At 34.6% G+C, this 21,466-nt stretch overlaps 1 protein-coding gene across 1 annotated transcript in view; it reads right to left on the bottom strand.

The window, feature by feature from the left end:
• The window catches only part of GPR123 (G protein-coupled receptor 123), a gene marked incomplete at its 5' end in the record, with an annotated part of 51,129 nt that overhangs the window by 12,824 nt on the left and 16,839 nt on the right, over positions 1 to 21,466 (bottom strand). The window contains one exon of the mRNA XM_010293390.1: positions 19,770 to 19,915. Coding sequence (XP_010291692.1) covers positions 19,770 to 19,915 — 146 coding nt within the window. The remainder of the gene's footprint in view (positions 1 to 19,769; positions 19,916 to 21,466) is intronic.

The following is a 21,466-nucleotide window of genomic DNA, read 5'->3' as shown; positions in this document are numbered from 1 at the left end:
GTCAAGACGATGCTTTTTTTTCCTGCAGTAATTTTTAAAAATTTTAAATGGACCAGTCAAGTCCTTGTTTTGTAATTTTTGTATCACCTGAATATACACTATTTTCAACTTTCACAGCAGGAGAATCTTTGGACAGTTTATTCAGAGGTTATTCACTCACTGCTTGGTATATTTTGGTTTTAGGTATGAAATCTATTTGTTGTATTAAAAAGAGATAAACTGAGACCTTGTTATTTAATATGAGCGATATTGCCAAGTTAGAGCTGAATAATTTTGATTGCATGAGTTTCACAGGTAATATGTGAAACTGTCCATTTTCTAGAGAATAATATTCTTAGGTTTATTTTCTGTTAAGATCTTTCCCTGTACATGCACAGAATCATTCAGAAGATATTAATGACCAAGGAATCGATGTCATGAAAATAGGGATTTTAGTGGTAGACCCAGGTGGCTTGTTAGATTTTCTCAGCTGAGCATTCAAGACAGATGCATGAAAACAGACAATGAAAAGAGAATACAGGAACTCCTGGGAAATATCTCTAGGGAGGACATGTTAATTCTCTTCACCTAAATTCATGTCTTCTTTTCCTTTTTCTCTTATGTAAACTAATGATCTTATATGGATTGCAAGATCTTTGCCCACGGTGTCAGAGGGAGCTGAAATTGTTTAGAAGACAGAGAAAAACACAAGAAATACTTCAGAGATGTGAATTTCCACAAAATCTACATTGTTAATTTGCACATTTTTTTGCAAGCCTTGTATCTTTTGATACAATATTAAGCCCCTGTTCCAGAGGGCAGGTGATAAAGAATCTCAGCTTTCTCTACTGAAATTTTATGTAGGCAAAGAAACAACAGAAATCTGATTTCCTAGAGATTTTGTCTTATGATTGTTTTTGGGATCTAAAAAGTTACAAGGTCCTCTTGAGATCTTTCCCATAGTTATGCCATCTCTCTATCATTTCAACGTTCCCTTATGTTCAGATATTTATCTTTGTTATTCACCTGCCCATCTAGTCATGTGAAACTTACAGGAGCTTGATGATCTCTACCCATCTCAGGTTGACTAGCCAGGTTAATTAGACAGGGAAAGTCTCAACGAGAGTCACATATTTAAACAAGCTGTTTCTTTAGGGAGATCATAATATAAATAAGAAGAAATTTCAGTTTTTCATTTACAGATAATTATGGGCAAAATGTGAAAAACGTGAACCTTACTGGTTCAAAAAACTAGCAAACAGGAATCTTAAATACACCGTTTTCAGAAAAAGTACTGTTTTTTTCACTAATACCACAATTTTTGGTTTAGTTTACTGATTCTTGAATGATGAATGTTGGTGTTACTACTTACAGAGAGAGAACAATAGCAAGAAAGCACAGCTCCAACAAGCTAAAAAGCATTTTTATCTCTTCTGCTGTCCCTGAAACGTTTCAAGCATCTTATAAAGCCTGTTTGATTGATACAGGGCATTAAAATAATGTGTTTAAGAAATTTAATGTTTTGCCATGAAATCTGCCATTTCTGCGAAAAAAATTGCCTTTCTTCAATTAAAATTAAAATCACAGCTTCACACAAAATTGTATGTAAAACTTCTGAATGCCTCAGGCGGTTTCTGTCACATAACAGTGATTGGAGGGTTACTGTTATACAGAGTACTCTCAGAAATACTTTAAAATTATACATGTTCTGGCCACTGTGTAACATTCATATTTTTACTATTTAAGAGATTCATATTTAATATATTCAGATGTCCTTATAAAGTTCTTTCTTATGAAGTTTACTGAACAATGGTAAATTTAATCTCTTTGCCTAGATTTCTTTAGCATATCCTAATGCATATTCTTAAATGATACCCACAATACTCAAGACATATTTATACTATCTGTGTATAGATAGTATATGGAGGTAGCTCTATTGGCTTTTAAATATTAAAACTTCAAAGTATTAAAGCATTCTTACTGTTTCTGAGGATTTTACCAATAAGGTAATAAAACCCCCATCTTTAAAATATTGTTAAGGATTAGGTGCTACATCCCCAAAATTAAAGAGAGTTAGTGTTTCAGGCTTCTGCATCTCTGGTTTTACAATTATGTGCTAATCACAATTTACTTCTACCTTCCATCTATTTAGGTAATTGGGTTTATTTTCAACTGCATGTATCTAAAATCTAATCACACAGCTAGAACAAGATATATCCTCAGGCAAAGTGAGAGAACAGTCTTGTTTAAGACATGAAGAAACCACACACTAAATAAAAATAATATCATTTTGATTATTAAATCTTCTTCGTTTATGAGAAGTATTCAGTCAGAAACCCAGAGGGCCATTTAAAATCGAAAAGCATTTACACAAGAGATCCATGGAAACCACAAAACACTTTCTGTTGAATCTTTGCAGCTACCAAGCTTTTGTCATCAACAAATCAAACCCACATTTTTAGAGAAAAGATGAAACAGTTTCCTGAAAGGAATTGTTTCTGATGTGAAAAGCATACAAGCAGGTTTTCACTTCTTCTAAAGTCCATATTCAGTACACAGTAAAGGAAGGGACTCCGTGCTTTATTTTGGTTCCCATTTTAAAATATTTTGATTAATTTTTTGGAATAGTTCTAATATTTTTAGGGTTTGCCAAAGGTCATGAGTTAAGGATGTTTTCTTAACATACCTGACTGTTAAGAAAAATTAGTACTTCAAACATCAAAGACATGATTTTCATTCACACATAATACTGCTTTCAATCATAAAGAAAACCATATGGAAACACTTTCAGGTGAAGTCAGTGCAAGGCACAGATGTTAACGTTCTAAGATACACCCTAAATGACTTCACATATCGATTATGAAGGCACTACATTTTTGCTTTATTTACAAGACTGCTCAATGGACAAATCTAAAAAAATGCATTATGTGTAAGGTGTCTATATAAGTTAAACATGGAGCTTTTTCTTTTTTCTTATTTCTGTCCTCATATTGTCTTTGTTCACAAATACTTGCTGAGAAAACATATCTCAGTACTTATAGGGAGCAACAGAACTGAATAGAATGCCTGCCTCAAGAATTAACTTGCACTCCACAAAGACCAGAGTTATTGTAAATTTATGCATCAGAAATTTAAAATGGGAAGCTGCAAAATATAGCTCAGGTAAAAAAACCAAACTATTAAAATGAAACATTTCAATTTTTTTCCAGCCAGAAATTTTTCTGAATATCTATTACCTAATCACTTCTAAAAATTGACTTTAATTTCCTTTTCAGAATAAGAAGACATATCAAAAATGTCATCATCTCCCATGAATGATAATTCAGTTTTACAGCTGGCCAATTTTGCAACATGTACCTATAGTATATGCAACAGCTACACCTCAACAGACTCATGCAGAAAGAAAACATTAGAAATCCCAAATGTATTAATTTGATTAACTGTGAATAACTACTCCTTGACTTGGCAATTTGATGGTATTCCAACATTTTTTAAAGTACATTTTATTCCTTCCTCTTGTTTTTCACTTAGGAGTCTTTACTAATGACAGCTTCATTTTTACGTATTTCAACACTGTAGTATATGCCTCAGTTTTGCTGTTTGAAAGAAAGCTGCATTTCCTATTTTTCATGGCTTAAGTATTAGCTGGAATTAAATTTAAGTAATTTTAAACCTATCTAGCAATGATTGACGTATTTGGATATGTTTCTAGAACAATAACCACCAGCCTAGGTTCCCTACCTTCTTAATGCTACACACATTGACTGCTCAGCGTAGACTGACCAAGCTGAGCAAAAAACAACTATTCATAACAACATGCCCGGAGGCAAGAAACAATTTAAAGTTTACTTTGGTACTGTGGACTACTATACCAAGTGAACCTGCTCCTTTAAGTGGTTGTGAGAGAAAACCAGCTGTGAATACACAATAATCAGGTGCATGGCCTGTCTTCTGTGATGAGGAAGACAGATTCTCTTTCCTTGAACTAGATGATTACGGGTCAGCTAACACACCAGAGTGCTGCGAGCACTGGATATTCAGTATTGCGGTATTAGCAAAAATGGTGCTAATTTCCTTATGAGGTAGAGATACTTTCAATTTGCAGGGATGGAAAATCACTTTTGTCACAGCTCTGTTTTATTCTTATTTCTACAGTTCAGAAATCTGTTAAACGTCTGGAAAGGCTTAAAGAGTTAGGACTAGAGAAACAGAATCAGAGTCCTCATGGACTGTGGCGGAATGAGGTGGCCACCACATGATGAGTTTCTTTTGCTGTCCCTTATATTCTCTTATCAATAGTTATATATACTAAGTGCAATTTGATGGGAATTTCTTGTGTTTATAAACATGTTATTGATATATATTACATTATGTAGCTATGAATTTTAACTTCACATTATATACCTACAAATTTCAATGATCTGTTAAACTCATGGGGTTTTGTTCATGGGATTAAGAGTGATTTTTTTGTGCTTTATTTCAGACTAAGTTACAACCCTTACATTTCATATTTGTAGTCCATTCAGGATGAAAGCTAAAAGGAAACAGAACTAAGATGGGAGGAAGAAATAAGGTCCTTGGAGATTTTCAGAACTTGGCTAGATGAGGCCCTGGACAAATTCCTAAACTGGATCTGCTTTGAATGGAGAGTTAAACTAGATGACTTATAGATGTTTCTGCCAAACTTATTGTTTTTATGATTCTGTGATTAACGTATTATTCATTGTTATCTTTTCAATTGTTACCTTATGAGGGTCCATCCATAACACCTGTCAATGCTGAGAAAGGCTCTTTAAACCTACTGCTCTTCTAGTTTATATCACTCTGTAAATTGAAAATAAGCACTACTCAGATTAGACTGATTCACAGGTGAGTGAGCATAGCTTTGAAGTTAGAAGGCTATGCATCTAGAGTCTCTAGACTAGAGATCTCTAGTAGAGTACAGTGCATTATTAAAATGTAACTGAGATAGGACATGACTGAGGTCAGAACGAGACCCCACTTCACATCCCATCAACAACGTCTACAGCTTTGACTGTAGCCAAGAATAGTTGCAACAAAAGAAAAATTTATGCTATGTATAAAAATCTATGATTATATCAGATAGTGCATCCATTACTTAGGTAAGTGTTCCCATTGGCTTTGGTCAAGCTCCATGTAAGTGAGATGCAGACTTGCACGATTTTGTACTACACAATTGCATTATTTTTTCGCAGAAACTAATCTACCCTCTAAAGAATCTTAGTGAAGATTCATCCTTACAGTTTGCAAAAAGGAAAAGGCTTACTCCTTCATGTTGGTTTTCATGGAGAAAATATTAGGATTTTTGAAATGTTATCCACTTCTACAACTTCCAATTTATCATCTTGACAGATATCCAGGTAGCCAAGAACTTACAATCTTACCAAGTAGGTGTTATTAAATGTAACAAGCAGCAGTGAAACAATAAAGCATGATGGAAATAACTTTCCCTCATGGTTTTAGACTTTTGGCTTCATTCTTGATCACTTTCCTCTTCATATTCCATAGGATGTAATTCAACCTGCTCATCTAGAAGCAGCAAAAAGCATTCTCTTTTAATGCTATACATACAAGAATGATTATGGATTACCCTGCTATTAAATCATAGACAAACTGTATTCAATTAGGTACTCGACTCCATAAAATCATGGAGATTTAGATTTATTGGTAAAACTTCAGGTTGACATTTTGTCCCTAATTCACCCTATTGAAAACTAAGAAACAAGGTACAATTGCATGAGTTCATGAGTGTCAACCCCAATTTTTAGCTTTAAATGTTGAGGATTTTTGCTGTTGTCGGTTTTAGTCTTACTAAGTTGAGCTATGGGAAATATTATATATATGATGATGGCATGAACATTTGCTTTTTCCAGTTGTTTAAAAACTGACATACACAGAAATCTATTTTTGGTGATCCCTATCCCAGATTTTAACCAGAAGCAAAACCAAAGCTTTTCTATCATATATAAAAAGTTCAAAGGGTAAGTTTCTAAATAATCACAGGGTTTCTTGGAGCACTCAGCCAGAAATGATCATGAAACTTTGAAAGAAAAGGACAAGCAGAGATAGAGGGTTATCTTTATAAATAATAATTGAGAAATACTAATTAAAAGCTAGAAATGACATGTCATTTCCAGAATATTACTGTATCAGTAATGCGGAAAAAGGAGATCTGAAAAGGAATGAACAGCAGTCATTGCCATCTTCACAAAACTACAAAAGCATCTCGTTGCTCAACTTTCCAGGTCAAAAGGCTGCCTAGCTTTGATAGGTATGATAACTGTAATTGGATTTGGCAATGCCAGAACCTCAGAATGAAGTAAATTGTTCCATCTAGTTGGAAAACACTCTCTTAAATGCATGAAGAGGGAATATAGCTAATTGGTTGCTTCTTCAATATCACTAATGGAAGAGTAAGAGTTTATATGAGCAGACAAGTTTAATATTCTTATCTGAGACAGTAACAAAAGTATGATATGCCACATTAAATAGTCCAGAATGGCTTACATATGAATTTTAGCTGGCATGGGGTAGCTATTCTGAAAATAACAGTGGTAGTAATAGGCCCATGATTCCTGTTCCTTATCTTTTTGATTCATGAGAACAAGTTTTACTGACATCAGTAACCCCAGAAATCAAATTCCTAAGTGGCATGTATAAATATTTCTTGGAAGTGAACTCTGCCTGTATAGGTATTTTTTTCTGCAGATGTCTGTAAACTCATCTAATATGAAGAGGCAGCAAGCTCCTCTGAATGACCACTTGTGACTCATATAGTTTGTAAATACTGCAAATTTAGGGACTCTCCATAATCAACCTATAAAATCAATAATTGTGAAAGTAAAAGACTGGGAGATAAACTACAGCAATCTGATGAAATTGTTATCTGCTCAGAGATTTATAGGCATAAATTTGTGAATAATGTTCTTGGTGAATTACCTATATCTACCAATGTGACTACCTGTAATAAGCTTAGCTACCAATCAAGGCATGTTGGAACAGGGAACTACTTCTTACATTTCATACACTTTCCACAAAAATCATATAGAATATTTAAAGGTAAATATTTGAAATCTCCAATTTCTTGGCATTCATCATAAATACTAGAAGCAAACACAAGTGATCTTCAGTAATCATAGCTCTCCTACCTCCTAAATAATAGATAAAACAGTAACTAGGTATCTCTCATAATCAATAAATAAATAAGTCAGATATCTTGTGGGCTTAGGTTTTCCTTCACAGAAAACCTAAGAATAATAATGGCATCACCCCTTTATCTGGGTAAGTACTCAGTCAATACAGGCATATAGTTTAATCTGGACTTCCTATTTTGTTAAGGTATGTTAATAATTACATATTTAAATTCTTTTTATCTGCATCATTAAAATTCCAGGGAATTTGCTAAGGTATATTAATTATTATATATTTAAATTCTTTTAATCTATATCATTAAAATTCCAGGGAATTTACCAAATTTTATTTGTAAGTAGCAATAAACATTAATTTCCATCTATGAACCGAAGTCTTCCTATGGTTTAATATGTGTAATTCCCAGTGTTTCACTGAAAACCCATTGTGGGTGTGGATATTTCAGAGCAGAAGCTGGCCTAATTTTTTGTTACGTTTTATATAGTAATGTGGTATCTCAATAAAAATACCTGGAGGATCATCAGTCAGTTTCTACAAGACTCCTAACATTTCCAAACACTGAAGGCATATTTGGAACACATTAGTTTCAAAATCTCTTCTGTCAGAATTTGCTTGCGTAACAAAACACAAGTGTTTCTTATGAGATCAACACGGCTGTAGGAATTCAGCAGTAAATAAAGGTTTGAAAAATGAGAATACTCTTAGGAAAAGTGCTTGTTTTGAGAATAACAGAACTGTAAGGTGGGAATGAGCATCAAGAGGTCAGCTAGTCCACCCAAAAGCTCTGAGGCAGGGTCACTTTAAACATCTATCATGACTGGCTTGGCTTTATCTAATCTCTGTTAACAAATGGCTTATGACAGGATTTCCAAAGCCTCCCAGGTAACCTGTTTCAATTGTCAACTATTTTCATAGTTTAAAATCTTTTTCTAATATCAACCTACTTACCCCTTACTGCATCTTAAGCTTATTATTTATTGTCCTGCCTTCAATAATTTCAGAGAATTTTGTTATTAATACATTTTAAACCTCTTATCAATGTTGTTATTAATACCATTATTAATGTTATTAATACTCATAACTATCACAACTTTCAAGTGATTTAAGTTCACATATTCCTTCTTCTTTCATGTTTACAACTGTCGTTGCAAATAAGGAGTTAGCAGCTTTCTTTAAAAAGTTTAGGATGAGGGTTTCAAACAAAATCACATGAGTACAGGAAGTCAAGCTCTAAAGAGAATATGAAATACCATGACTTTTCTGATGGTACTGCACAGATACTCTCTTTTTCCTCTCCTACCCTTTCAACTGTGGAACCTCTCAAAGGCTGTGTCCCACTAAGAGAGAGGTGATTTACTATCCCATTAAGGAATATCAGGAATAGAGTTTGAACAGAAATTAAATAAGATAGATAAGGATAGATATGGACTTTTAAAATACATGATAAATTTTTTACCTAACATGAGTTTGCTTGTCTCTTACCTTGCTGCAGGCCAGTATTTTTCCCTTTCCATTTCCTTTATTGATATTATCACCATCTCAGATGTCCTCATGACTTCTCCTATCCTGTGTTAGAGTCTGATTAATCTCTCTGAGACTTTCTACAGTTCTCCCAAGGTCTGTATGTTGGTCTGCACTTTGTTTCAAGACTCATCTTTTCCTTATATTTCTTTAAAGCTTTCTTTAGACACTTTCCTGTTTCATTTTCACACTGATTCTCTATTTTATTCTGAGTCAAAATTTCATCTCCTGATGTACCTCTTGAACTCCTCTACTTCTCAGTTTCTATACTTTCAATCATTTCACTGGTTTTCCTTCATTTACAATGTATGCTCTTCTGCAGAGGCAATTGTTCCACTGCCTTTGTAAACCACATCATATATACTCATAGCACTTTATCACAGTGCAAGACAAAGGTTGAAAAATCAGATCAATAGCCAGGAAATTCAGAATGCAAATGGAGTTGTAATTTTTCCCTGGAAAAATATAAAGTTTAAAGTGTTCAGTAGAAACAACAGAGAAAAATACTACGTATGTGTGAGACCTGTTCTACAGATAAGACTTACCTTCCCTCTACTATCATTTATGAACCATTGTGGGAATTCCACAGTAGGTAATTTTGATGTAATTGATCCAGAAAATGTTCCTCTAACCCTAATAGTCAACAGCTGGCTTTTAATCTAACATTTAAGAGTTCTATCTACTCTGGAAGTGATTCTTGGTACGTACCTTATTCTTTACTCAGAATACTAAAATTGTAAAAGCTACATAGGAGGACTTTAATTTCCCAGCCTGCATTAACTTAGCTGCTGTGATTCGTTTTTATGTTTACGTTAAAAGGAAAAGTGAAGACAGAAGCAAAAGGCAAAACTCTGAGGTATTGCTGTAGCTACACAAGATGCAGCTTTGAACAATGAGCTGCCTTTCACTCTACACCTTGCTCCTGAAGACTATTTCACTACTTACAGCCTCAGCAGTTGAAGTTTGACAATTAAAAGTTGTCCAAAGCCTGCTTAAAGTTCTAAGTTGGTCTACTTTTATAGCATTTTGAAAATCAAATGAAAAATACTCAGTCATACCCCAGGAGGAAACTAACTTGAAACACTCCTACTTCAAAATTATAAGCATAATTTTCTCTTTAATGTCTTCTCATTTGCAGTTTTTAATGAAGACTAAGTTGAAAAGAAAAGAATCATCCACATTTCCAGTATTGGGCTTCAAGGTATGTACAAGGTCAAGGAGATCAATGGAAGTATATGTGTATTTTGACATGGTCTCTCAACTCAAAACCAAGCTAATTAATCTAATGCAACTTTTCCTCCCAAGACTTTTAAGCCCTCCTGCCAAACAGGCATAAACCAGAGATTATCACACATATTTGGCAGGAAGTATGCATAGAATCAGTCAGGTCTGAAGCTGAATTTACAACAGTTACAGTTAAATATGCTCCAGCATATTGTAATATGTAATATACGTATCAGTAGATTTCATCAGTCTTATTTGTCCAAGGAATATATTTTTATTTCTTTGAATTCTTACATTCATTAACAAAGAAAAATATTCTGAAATGTTAAAATTATGCATTTAAAATTATCAATGCTGGAAATATATATATGTGCATAAAAAGACATATTTGGTTTTTATTGTGACTTTATTTTAAGATAACCCACGTACCTTTTATTGTTTAGCATTTGCATTTGGAACCTAATAATATCTTTAAGCCAAAATTGTTTTATGGAATAGTGGCAATGCATTGGTAAATGCAATACCTAATAAGAGCTATGCCGTGCTATAATTTAAATGCATAGTGATTATATCATAGACTATTGAATAATTCTGTATTACACTAGTTGGTTGCCTGCAGTATTCTAGTTTCTGTGACATTGCAGTTTATCAGTCTGCACAACATAGTTCACAATTCTTCATATCTTATGTTTTCTCGCATCACTGTTTACATTGCAGTTAAGCTGGATGTATACCAACACTCACTTGAGAGAAGCGTCCTGCAACAAGGTTTAGGTTCCATCTTTCTCACATAACAATCTTCATAAGAAAGAATTTGTATCTAATGTGACACTGGCTTAATTTAGATAGAACAAATGCTTCATTTTTAAATTTTCTTAATAACAAATGAGTACAATCATACACAATTAAAAGTCAGATAGCCTTTTCTGTAACTGGTGAATATTATTTCATATAGATGGGAATACTTAGTTCTTTGTTCATACTATGGCAATGAACACATGTGAAATTATCTTATGCATTTCTCTTTACAGCTTTTTTGCATAATCAAGTTTAATCAATATGACACCAGATAATCATCTGAGAAAATATTTAGCTCTTTCAAATCTGATAAAGTTTTCTACAAAGCCCCCATTGGAGTTTGAATAAATTATCTTCAAGGATTTTTAGAACTTGCAAAATTTCCAATCAGCGTTTTACATTTTGCCTGGAGCAGCATATCAAAGCATGGAGCATTTTATCAAGCTTACCTTACCCTCTAACTTATCCTCTACAATTATGTATATGACTAGCTAGAATTCTAGAAAGTGATGAGGCAAGGAATAGTGTGATAAGAATTCTGAATTTCCAGGAAATACCTAGATGTGAACTCATACAAGAGCAGCTGAAAATTCAACCTAATACAGTTCTGCAGATCAGCATGTTGCAGCTACAGCCTTTCAAATCTCTTAAACATTTGGTATTATTGGATTTCTACTCTGGAAAATGTCAACACAAGTGTGTCTCTCACCTGCACCGTAGCTAATGAAGTTAGGGCAGTAACAAAATCCTTTTTCTATTTTAATTGTAACATGCTCTTGAAATAAGAGCAGATCAAGGAGAAACCTCTATTCCAGTCATCATTCACTTAAAGCATTTGATAGTGCATTCAGGTCAGATTTGAAGAATAATTTTGCCAGCTAGGAAATGAGAACAAACTTTTGAAATATTTCCAGTTTGAGTCTTGATTCACAAGCCAAATGACGTGAAATCAAAAGTAAAGCAGGTGGCTCTGTTACCATCTTGCTCTCAGTAACTATAATTTAGTCACTGACCTTGAAAGTGGAGAAGCAAAGTTCTAATCACTTCCCCTGTTTGATTCAGAGTAGGCAGGAAAATACCTCCACAATGTAATGCTATAACTGGCAATCCAATGCTGTCTGCAACAAATATTTACAAGGCCTATACAAAGTGCAACAACTTTCTCAAAGTACCACTGACAACATATTGCTACTGTGAATGTCCTTAATATTAGAGTATTTCGTTTTTCCTGAAAATGTTCTTGTGTGGAACAATTAATTCAAAGCTGAATTAAACATTTTCTTTGACCTAAGATAATTTTCCTCCATATGATGGAAATGCATTTAGTGTTAGGCTGAAACTGAATAAGAAGAATTTATGAAAATGTTTCTTTTGTCACTGTTTTATACCCTTTTCCACTGCAGATCTTTCAGTTATATTGCTAGTTAGCAATGAAATGGCTCTGGCTATAATCCATGACTCCATCTGACCATATATCAACCTTTTAAGAGTGATCATGTTAAATAACTTGTAATATCAATATGTCCCTAAAGTATCAAACCAACTGTTAAGCACCTTTAGGTTCTGCAGTCCTCTCTCTCCATCTCATTCAAGACGAACAGACTTAAACTGCTTGTTTTGTTCTTAGGCTTCTTTTTTTTCCACTATCTCTAGCTTTTATATCTCAGGTGGCAGGATCTTTCTCGTCAATCTGGATAAGTTCCCAGCATTACAATTCTTTTTGTTTGTTTGTTTCCTTTTTTTTTGAGAACTTGCCTAAATTGGTGGGCTAAGACACAGTACAGTCTGACTGATAAGATCAGCATTTCTGGTGGTACAGTTGTATCATGAGTTTTGTTGTGTCATCTTTGAATGTCAGAGTTATTAAAATCGTCTTCAGAATACAACATTGTTCAAAAGATTAGCTCTATAATTAAAGCAAACTAAAACTCTGAAATGGCTCTTATCCTTAGATTATTTTAATATCCAATATAATAATATACTACCTTATTTTGATGTTGGATATAGGCCTTATTTTGGTGAAGAAAACTAAGACAAGGGCTGAGAAGAAAATATGGCTTCTCTTAAGTTCAATTTTACGAAATGCAAAAATTTTATAAATGGTATTTCAGCAATAAGGCCTTTCTCCTTTCCAGGAAATATGATAAATATTGAAACAAATCACTATGGGAATAGTGATTTGCAGATAATATGTATAAAAGCAGCTGTTACACACTACGTTCTTCTTAGGAACTTGTGGTATGAGGCTATAAGCAGCCTTACAAATACATGGGGATTGCAAAAACTTCATTGTTTGATAATGAATCAAACTAATTACAGCACAATTTGAAAATGAACTAAAAATATACGTTGGAAAAGACAATTTTCTAGTCTTAACTTCCAATAACTAAAATAAGAAGTGTTTATAATATCAGACATATCAACAGCATCCTGGCCTGGATCAGAAACAGTGTGGCCAGCAGCACTAGGGAAGTGATTGTGCCCCTGTACTCGGCACTGGTGAGGCCGCACCTTGAATACTGCATTCAGTTTTGGGCCCCTCACTACAAGTAGGACGTTGAGGCACTCGAGCGTGTCCAGAGAAGGGCAATGAAGCTGGTGAGGGGTCTGGAGCACAAGTCATACGAGGAATGGCTGAGGGAACTGGGGTTGTTTAGTCTGGAGAATAGGAGGCTGCGGGCAGACCTTATCGCTCTCTACAATTACCTGAAAAGGGGTTGTGGTGAGGTGGGTGTTGGTCTCTTTTCCCAAGTAACTAGCAATAGGATGACAGGAAATGGCCTCAAGTTGTGCCAGGGGAGGTTTAGATTGGATATTAGGAAAAATTTCTTTCCTGAGAGAATGGTCAAACATTGGAACAGGCTGCCCAGGGAGGTGGTGGAGTTGCCATCACTGGAGGTGTTCAAAAAACGTGTAGATGTGGCATTTCGGGGCATGGTTTAGTGGGCATGGTGGTGTTGGGTTGATGGTTGGATGTGATGATCTTAAAGGTCTTTTCCAACCTTAGTGATTCTGTGATTCTATGAGTATTTAAATTATATCCAACTTCCTTGAGCATGGTATAGCAGATTTTCAGTGAGACTGTTGGCTTACTGTACCATGGTTCATCCAGCTGGTGAAAAACTTACTGGCAGGAAGACATCACTTTCACTTACTTTCCAATAACAGAACTGTGTCTATTCTAATAGTAAAGAGTGAACTACAAAGATTTCCTCAGGGCTTCTGAGAATTCTGCCCTGTGGCATTTCCCATTTATCTCAACATGTATAAATTACAGGAGTTATTAAGGAAAAGGCAGATAATCCCTTGAGATAATGAGGCCTAATTTTAAACTTTATAGAGGAGGTTTGGTATTTTCACTGTGGGAAGGAAAAATGGGCTTGAATGGATCAAGATTAGAGGATTTAGTATTTAAGGGCATACCATAAGGAAGAAAACAACAGACTGTAATTGATGCTTTTCATCTGACCTCTTTCTCTCTCCCTCTCTCTCAATCATTGTTTGATACTGGAAGACATGAATTCATGAGAGCCAGTGCTAATGAAAAATGCACAAGAACTTAACTGTATTTCAGAGCTGCTGGTGTCAAGGGGACAAGTAATGTCTGTGTCTGTCAGAATGTAAATTAAGTCATTTCATATGATTCACACTCAAGATCCAGAAAAGAACATGGCCAAGAAAATGACATGACTTATCTGGCAAACTTGACATTTAATAGAAAATTTATTATCATGGTCAAATTTTGATCTCCCATTACACTGTTATTATGCTGCAATAAATTATAGCCAACTTCTTATAACTGATAGGAGAAATTTTCTACACCCTGAGAGTAACAAAGGTTGTTTTCTGAAAAACCTTTCAACCTCAGGAATATTAGACACCATTAGTTCTTTTTATTCTAGGGTTTTTCTCTGGTAAAGGACATAATCATTCTTTAAAAAACTAAATATAAGAAGTCTTTAGTATTCATAACTGAGTGTTTTTAGTTCCTCCATTATGGTGCAAAAACATCATGTGCCAATTTTCAATGACATCATGAGTATTGTTGTGTGCAACTAAAATTCAGCAAACAGCCTGCTTTATTGGTAACTTGTTCAGGAAAATTGCCACATCATCAATTTTTGATGGAAGTCACAACACTTCCAGCCAGGCTCTCTCCAGACCTGCAGTTAAGCAAACGCAGCAGTACCTGGCAGTAGATTTATTTGTGCCCATGAGTTGGTTTCCAGCTTATCAGAATTCAGATCAAGCATCTGAATGTTCATCCTTAGACAAGTAGGGTTAACACTCGGAGCAAAGCACTAAGCAGATGCCATGACCCTTGTGGTATCATGCAAGTCTGTAAAATCTTGTCACTGCAAGGCAAGAGGCTCATCACGGGACAGGGTGACACAAACCAAAGGAAGGAGTTTTCCTGGATTTGAAAGTTTAGCATGGTTTCTCTTTTTTGCAGTGAAAGAATTTAACATAATTCAGGGTCACAAAGATAGTCACATCTACGGTTTAGATGGATACTACTGATTAATGTTTAGGTGGCTGAGAGAAATAATGAGCCAGGGAATGGCTGTGAAGAGCTGCTGCCGCATTCCCAGGAGAGGGGGAGGATGCCAGTGAAGCACTATTGCATCTTGTGCATCTGTGTGATCGGGCTGTAGGTTTTTAGTCATCGCTACACATCCGTTAGCAGATATTACAGTTCAACTGAACCACTTCAGTTCTTGCCTACTAATTCTAGGTCTGCTCTGTGTGAAACTTAAAGGACAGTTTCTATTAAACAGTTAAGACAGTTCAAAATATGTGAAATATGCAGACAGCCATCTCATTCTAAAAATGATTCTTAACTTTTAAAATTATGTGAAGTTGAAAACAATAAGAGAATGGAATTGAAGCCAGTGGTATTGACTGTAGATGCTCTGTGTGTGCTGCTGAAAACTGATTTAATTTGCCTGAGATACGATCTTCCCAAAATTCTGTGTGTTAATTTTTAATAGCCATAGTACTAAGCCTAGTACTTTGAATACAAAGGGAAGGACACACAATACATTCCTAAATTGCTATTACAGGTAGGTATACAATTTTTCTAAGGCACTGCATGAGGTACTTTTCCTAGAAGCCCCACAAATTTAGCAAGAACCTTTTAAAAAGCTTATCAAGCTACATTACATAATGAACAAGAAGTTCAGCAGAGACAGTGACATCACCTGTTATCCACTTGATTCTGCAACCTTATTTACGCACATTGGTATTTTTTCATGACAGATATAGGATATTGGGCTCTCTAATCTGAAGTTTGCCATATTAGTTATTCAATGAACATCTTGCAAGGTAAAAGAGGATGGAGGAAATTAGGAGACATATTTGTACCTAACCCTAAGATAAAAGGTAACTTAATTATCTCTCTCATTAACACCAGTCTCTGACCCAACTGGCAGCTTGGGTTTTTTTTTTTTATTTTAAATGTTTACAGTACAATTATGCTCAGTAGTTATCTTATTAAAAATTATAATAGTCTATTCTTTTTCTGTCTTTCTGGAAAGGAATGATTTTAACAGAATATCTGTATGTGCACAGAGCATCACATGAAAAATGCATGCACGTATTGGGTATAAAAACTAATACTACCTGTGCCTCAGCTTGGCCTGATGAGAGGTTTTGTACATTGCAAGTAATAGCTGAATTTTGCATGCCCCTTTCCCTTTGCTGGCAAAATTTAACTTCAGATGAGCCAGAAGCCAAACTCTGCCAGGTTTAACAAATGTCCACTGAGGATGAACAGATAGAATTATTTATTTCTATTAAGAATACTGGAGAGTATATTTTACAGGAAGTAATTTCATTATCTGTTGAAGTGCTAGGGTTCAGCATTTCAATACACAAAATTCAATGATGCATTAATTTGATCCACCTCATTAGCATCCAGGCACATTTAGTAAAAAATGCCAGAATTATTACAGTTGGTTCCAGTCATCAAAGTGATAGGCCCCAAGAGCTTTAACTCTATAACTAACAGATAGTATATATAATGTATAGTATATTCAATAAAATATATAAAGTGTATAATGTATAACATATAAAATGTATCATACAATATATGATTAATATATAAAAAGAGGCATTATTCAAAATCATATTGCCATGAGGAACAAGTTTCGGTAAAATTACACTGCAAAAAGATTTCAAGTTTGATCACTGTACCTAGAACAAAGAACCACAATTTTACATAGTAGGATACATCTTGCCACAGCTCAAGGAAAACTAGGAGGAAAAGATCAAGTGTACCTCATTTGTCTCTACTTCTGCAAATGAATATGCAAATAGCAGGCAGGGAAACTGAAAAACTGTTACAAGCAAATGTCCTTTTTACTAATAGGTAAGGTCTCCTTTTAGATATTTTGGTATTTATTTTCACTATTTATTTCAGCTACTTTTTAGAGTGGATCAAGCTCCTTGAAAAAAATGTGGTGAGACAATTTTTATCATTTCTTGGCAAACTCCATGCCATAGATTTATGTATTGATTTTTGGCAATAGTCCCACTTATTGACTCACAAAAGATATCCTTATGTCTCATAGAGCAAGTGTGTATACAAGGAATAGAAAAACACTCATATGTGAACTGGAAACCCAGTCTGTCATATACATCCATTACTGGAAAAGGCCGAAGGAGAACTGCGAAGTGTACAGTTCTTGCCAAACACATTCATATATTTGCGTTCAACAAAACCTGAACACAAGTCAAACTAGGTCTATAGACAGGGATTACTGACAAACTACCTCTTGTTTAAAAGTGTCTTGCAGACCATATTATATGCATCCTAGCACTGATGGTCCTGACGTATAAAAAGCTTAACTCAATCTCCATTTGAACAAATTTTTTATCTTTTAGCTATCTATTGGTGTCAAATGGAGTCAAAAATTAACACTCCCTCACCTAAACCCAGACAAACTGTGGTTATCTCTTATGCATCTGAGGCATGACATGTATAAAGGCTGGCATCAGCTTATAGATACAAGAACGCTGTCTAGTTAAAACATTTCTTATAAATGACTACACTGAAATACAAGCATCTTTAATGGATTTTATGGAAATATTATGATACAGAATAATTCTGATTTTAATTTCATTAAAACCAGGAAAGTTAAAATGCCCATAAAAATGATCATTATCGTTCTAAAAGAACAATTACTAATTATGAGTTTGTCATTTTCTTGCTTAAAGCAATTTTTAATTTTCCATATACTATGCCCATTTTCTACATGAAATGAAATTGATCCTTACTACTTTGAATCTAGTACTAACCATTATGAAATCATATTAGACATTAGACACATGCCTGTGTCTCTAGGACATATGGTGCCCTGAGCGAGAAAAGTAACTTAGAATCATTTTACTTAGCTATTAAAAAATTATACTCATGTTCTCTTACAGCTAAAAGGAGGTTTATCATTTCTGTTACTAAACTTAAAATATCTACTGTTTATTTTCATTGTCTGAGAACCTCACCATGACTGGTACAACAAAGATTCTAATTAGATTAGTCTTTTCTGTAATCTGATTTTCTATTGTTTTCCAACTCAAACAAGATTTGAATTTGAAGAACAGACACAGGTCTATGTAACCTGTAACAATTTTCTACTTTAATAGCCACACTGCGGCATTTGAAAATTGGGAATTATTCATTTCACCAGGAGCTAGTAACCAAAAGAGTGAAATTCTTATCTGTGAAGAATGGTATAGTAAATCATGGGTTATCAAAGTCAGACACCCTCAGTGAAAGTATATTCTCTTGCTTACCCCTAACAAAGCTAATGTTCAATATGGCTCTTCTTCTCTTCACTATACAAATTTTATGTTAACTTTAATCAATTTCATCTCTAGAAAGAAAATGTTTTAAAAAGCAGAAAACTAATCATGTTAATAAAGATTTCACTTAGCAGAATCAGACAGCAAAACACAGTTAATCTTCTATAGACTTTTCGCAAGTTGTGACAAACTCACACAGCCATTTATAAATGCTACTTAATAAACATTTTGTATTCAAAATAAAATCAGCTAAGTCTGTTTAAAAGAATACACCAATCTTGATTTTTCACAGTAAAACTATAAAAAGTAGAATTCGTATTTCCTGTCCTTCATTATAAAACTGAGGTCTTTAGTCTGAATTGACCATTCAGGTTTTTCCATGATCTGTGGGGAAAGAGAGGCACCTCCATAAGACAATTCATCCTGTCCTCACACAAACATCCAAGACAGATGGGAGGAATTGTTTTCTGGAAGTTCCTCTCTGTCTCCGTGTCCCTCCAAAATCGATAGAGGGACACTAGATAACTTGGGCTAATACCTAACTTTTTGATGGCTAAAGTCAAAAAAGGTGAATCCATCTTCTCATGCCTTTGGTCATAAATCCTAGTTTGTAGTAAGGTTGGTTGGTTTTGGTTTTGTTTTGGTTTGGTTTTTTTAATGCAGACTGACTATTTTGGCTTGAAGTTACAGCATCTCATAGCCATCTGGTTAAAATTCTTCCTGCATTACACCTGCCGTGCTGTCAGAGACATGTTATTTAGTCTGGTCCATCTAGAAAGCTGATAGGGAGTCCAGACTTTCAGTCACTACTGTAATAGCATTACATCTCTGATGTGGAATGAGGAAGGTTGCTATCAGGTTACTAGGCAATCAATACAAGTGTGGGCAAGATTTACAGCAGAATAGGTAAGGGAAAAAGGAAGAGTCATTACAGTATAGTTTCTGATGATAAAATAATGCCTGAACCCAGAAGAAACCAGGGTTTTTTCCTCCATGAGAAATCAACAGAAACATTTGAATTGCTCCTGTTCAGATAAAGGTATCTGAACCTAGCCAGTATCAGTTCTGCATATTTCCATCTCCTGAGTAGAATTAACTATTAGCATAAAATAAATATTCAGGTTTTTATATACACCTAAGTGACTCAATTCTTCATGGATCCTATTTATAGTATGTAAGAAATAAAGAATAGAGAAATAAATGTGAGAGTTTGTTTAAAATTTATATGCTTTAGAAATACATTCAAAAAAAGAAGTATAGCTAATATTCCATACCTGAGTAGTGGTTGCTTTGGATAAGAATGTTGGTCACTGTTTTGACATGGCTGAGGTTTTTTTGTAACTTGCTTATAAATATTCCTGGCAGTTACTCCAATCCATAACATAGTAGAGAGTGTAGAGTAATGTAGTACTATGCCAACCTAAAAAAAGAGTGGACAGTTAAACAAGCCAGTAAATGGATCAATAAAACAAGAGTTTTAGAAGAATCTTACTGCGTAAGTGTACAGGCAAACAGATTTTTTTAACTGAATTTGTAAGTGTATCCATTTTTTATTTCTTTCTAGTTATTTCTAACCAGGGAAAACAATTTTTAGAGGCAGATGGAATCTGCATATAGCCAAGGTTGACTTCTTGTAATGGGATCAGTGGATCCATCAATAAAACCGGATTATTTTCAGACATATATTTTAAGGAATTTATAACTTGGCCATAAAATTTTTAAAATTAAATGGCAGCTCTTGGCATCCCCCCTTAAAAGTAAATACAGACTCTCAATAATGTTATTATAATTTTGTCTCCAAGAAACTAGTGTGTTTATCATTGAAAGTAAAATAAAGTGCAAACACCTCTAAACTACTAACATCTTTGTTATGCTGGTAATTGTTATTCATTACTATGGAAACCGTAATTGGAATTTTATCCAATCTCCAATGCTTTATTACATCAGCTAAGTCTCCATCTGATTATATAAAATGAGGTTACCTTTGAAGCAATAACCTGACATTTTGCAGTGACAAGTAAAATATTGCTATAATTGGAAAGCACATAAATGTTTAAGGAATACAGAGAATTGCTGAATAAAGCTAACACAAATCTATTATCATGATTTATTTGAACCTGTGTTCATTTTTGCTCAACTTAAAACAAAATAATTGATGGGTAGAGACAAAAATTCCATGGATATTGTTTATATTTATTAATATAGCACAAAACTTGAAGATAGCAGCAAATATCAACATAAAACCCTTTGTAATTTTCTCTGGGACTTGTCTGACACATTAGACAAGGGAGTATAAAGCCTTCATAGCTGTTGCTGCTTGAGGTAAAAGAAGCAGAAATAAGAGAATGAGACAACTTTGTATCGTCAGCTGGCAGACGTTGCCAGGTCAGTGGCTAGTGCTGTCTGGACTTAGTTCATACACGGCTTGCATCATTTCTGTAGGGATGCAGTGAAATGACTATGAGCGGGGGGAGGAGTGAAGGAGTAAGGCAGGAGGGAGAAGAGGAGGAGGAGAAAGGGGGAGAAAAAAGAGGCAGAAATCATGAGAAAGAACTGGAAAAATTGTAGAGATTTGGTTCATAACCTCTTTCTTATTTCAGCATAGCACTGCTACTATATAGCCTGCAATTTTTCTACACAAGTATGCCAAAGTGGCATTCACATTCTTATGTCCATAAGAATATGAATAGTAGGGATGAATTCCATCTGAGAAGGCACCTACATGTGAAATTTTGACAACATATGTGGCCATATATACAGAAATGATCAACGACTTGAGTGAATAAAATTCCTAAAAATAGTACAATAAAATGATTTTATTGAACTTTCAAGGAGGAAACTGAACTGAACACATCATTGCTCTGCCACACCTTAGTCACATTCATTCACAGTGTGTTCATATTTCAGCAACTTAGTTCCTTCTGATAGATGGACAAATTGAACATGAACAAGAGACAGAAACACCTGTACA

The sequence above is a fragment of the Phaethon lepturus genome, unplaced genomic scaffold (genome assembly GCF_000687285.1).
Source record: "Phaethon lepturus isolate BGI_N335 unplaced genomic scaffold, ASM68728v1 scaffold5508, whole genome shotgun sequence".
In the NCBI taxonomy this organism is placed as follows: domain Eukaryota; kingdom Metazoa; phylum Chordata; class Aves; order Phaethontiformes; family Phaethontidae; genus Phaethon; species Phaethon lepturus.
Note: the sequence above shows the minus strand (reverse complement) of the source record. Positions and strands in the feature narration are given on the sequence as shown.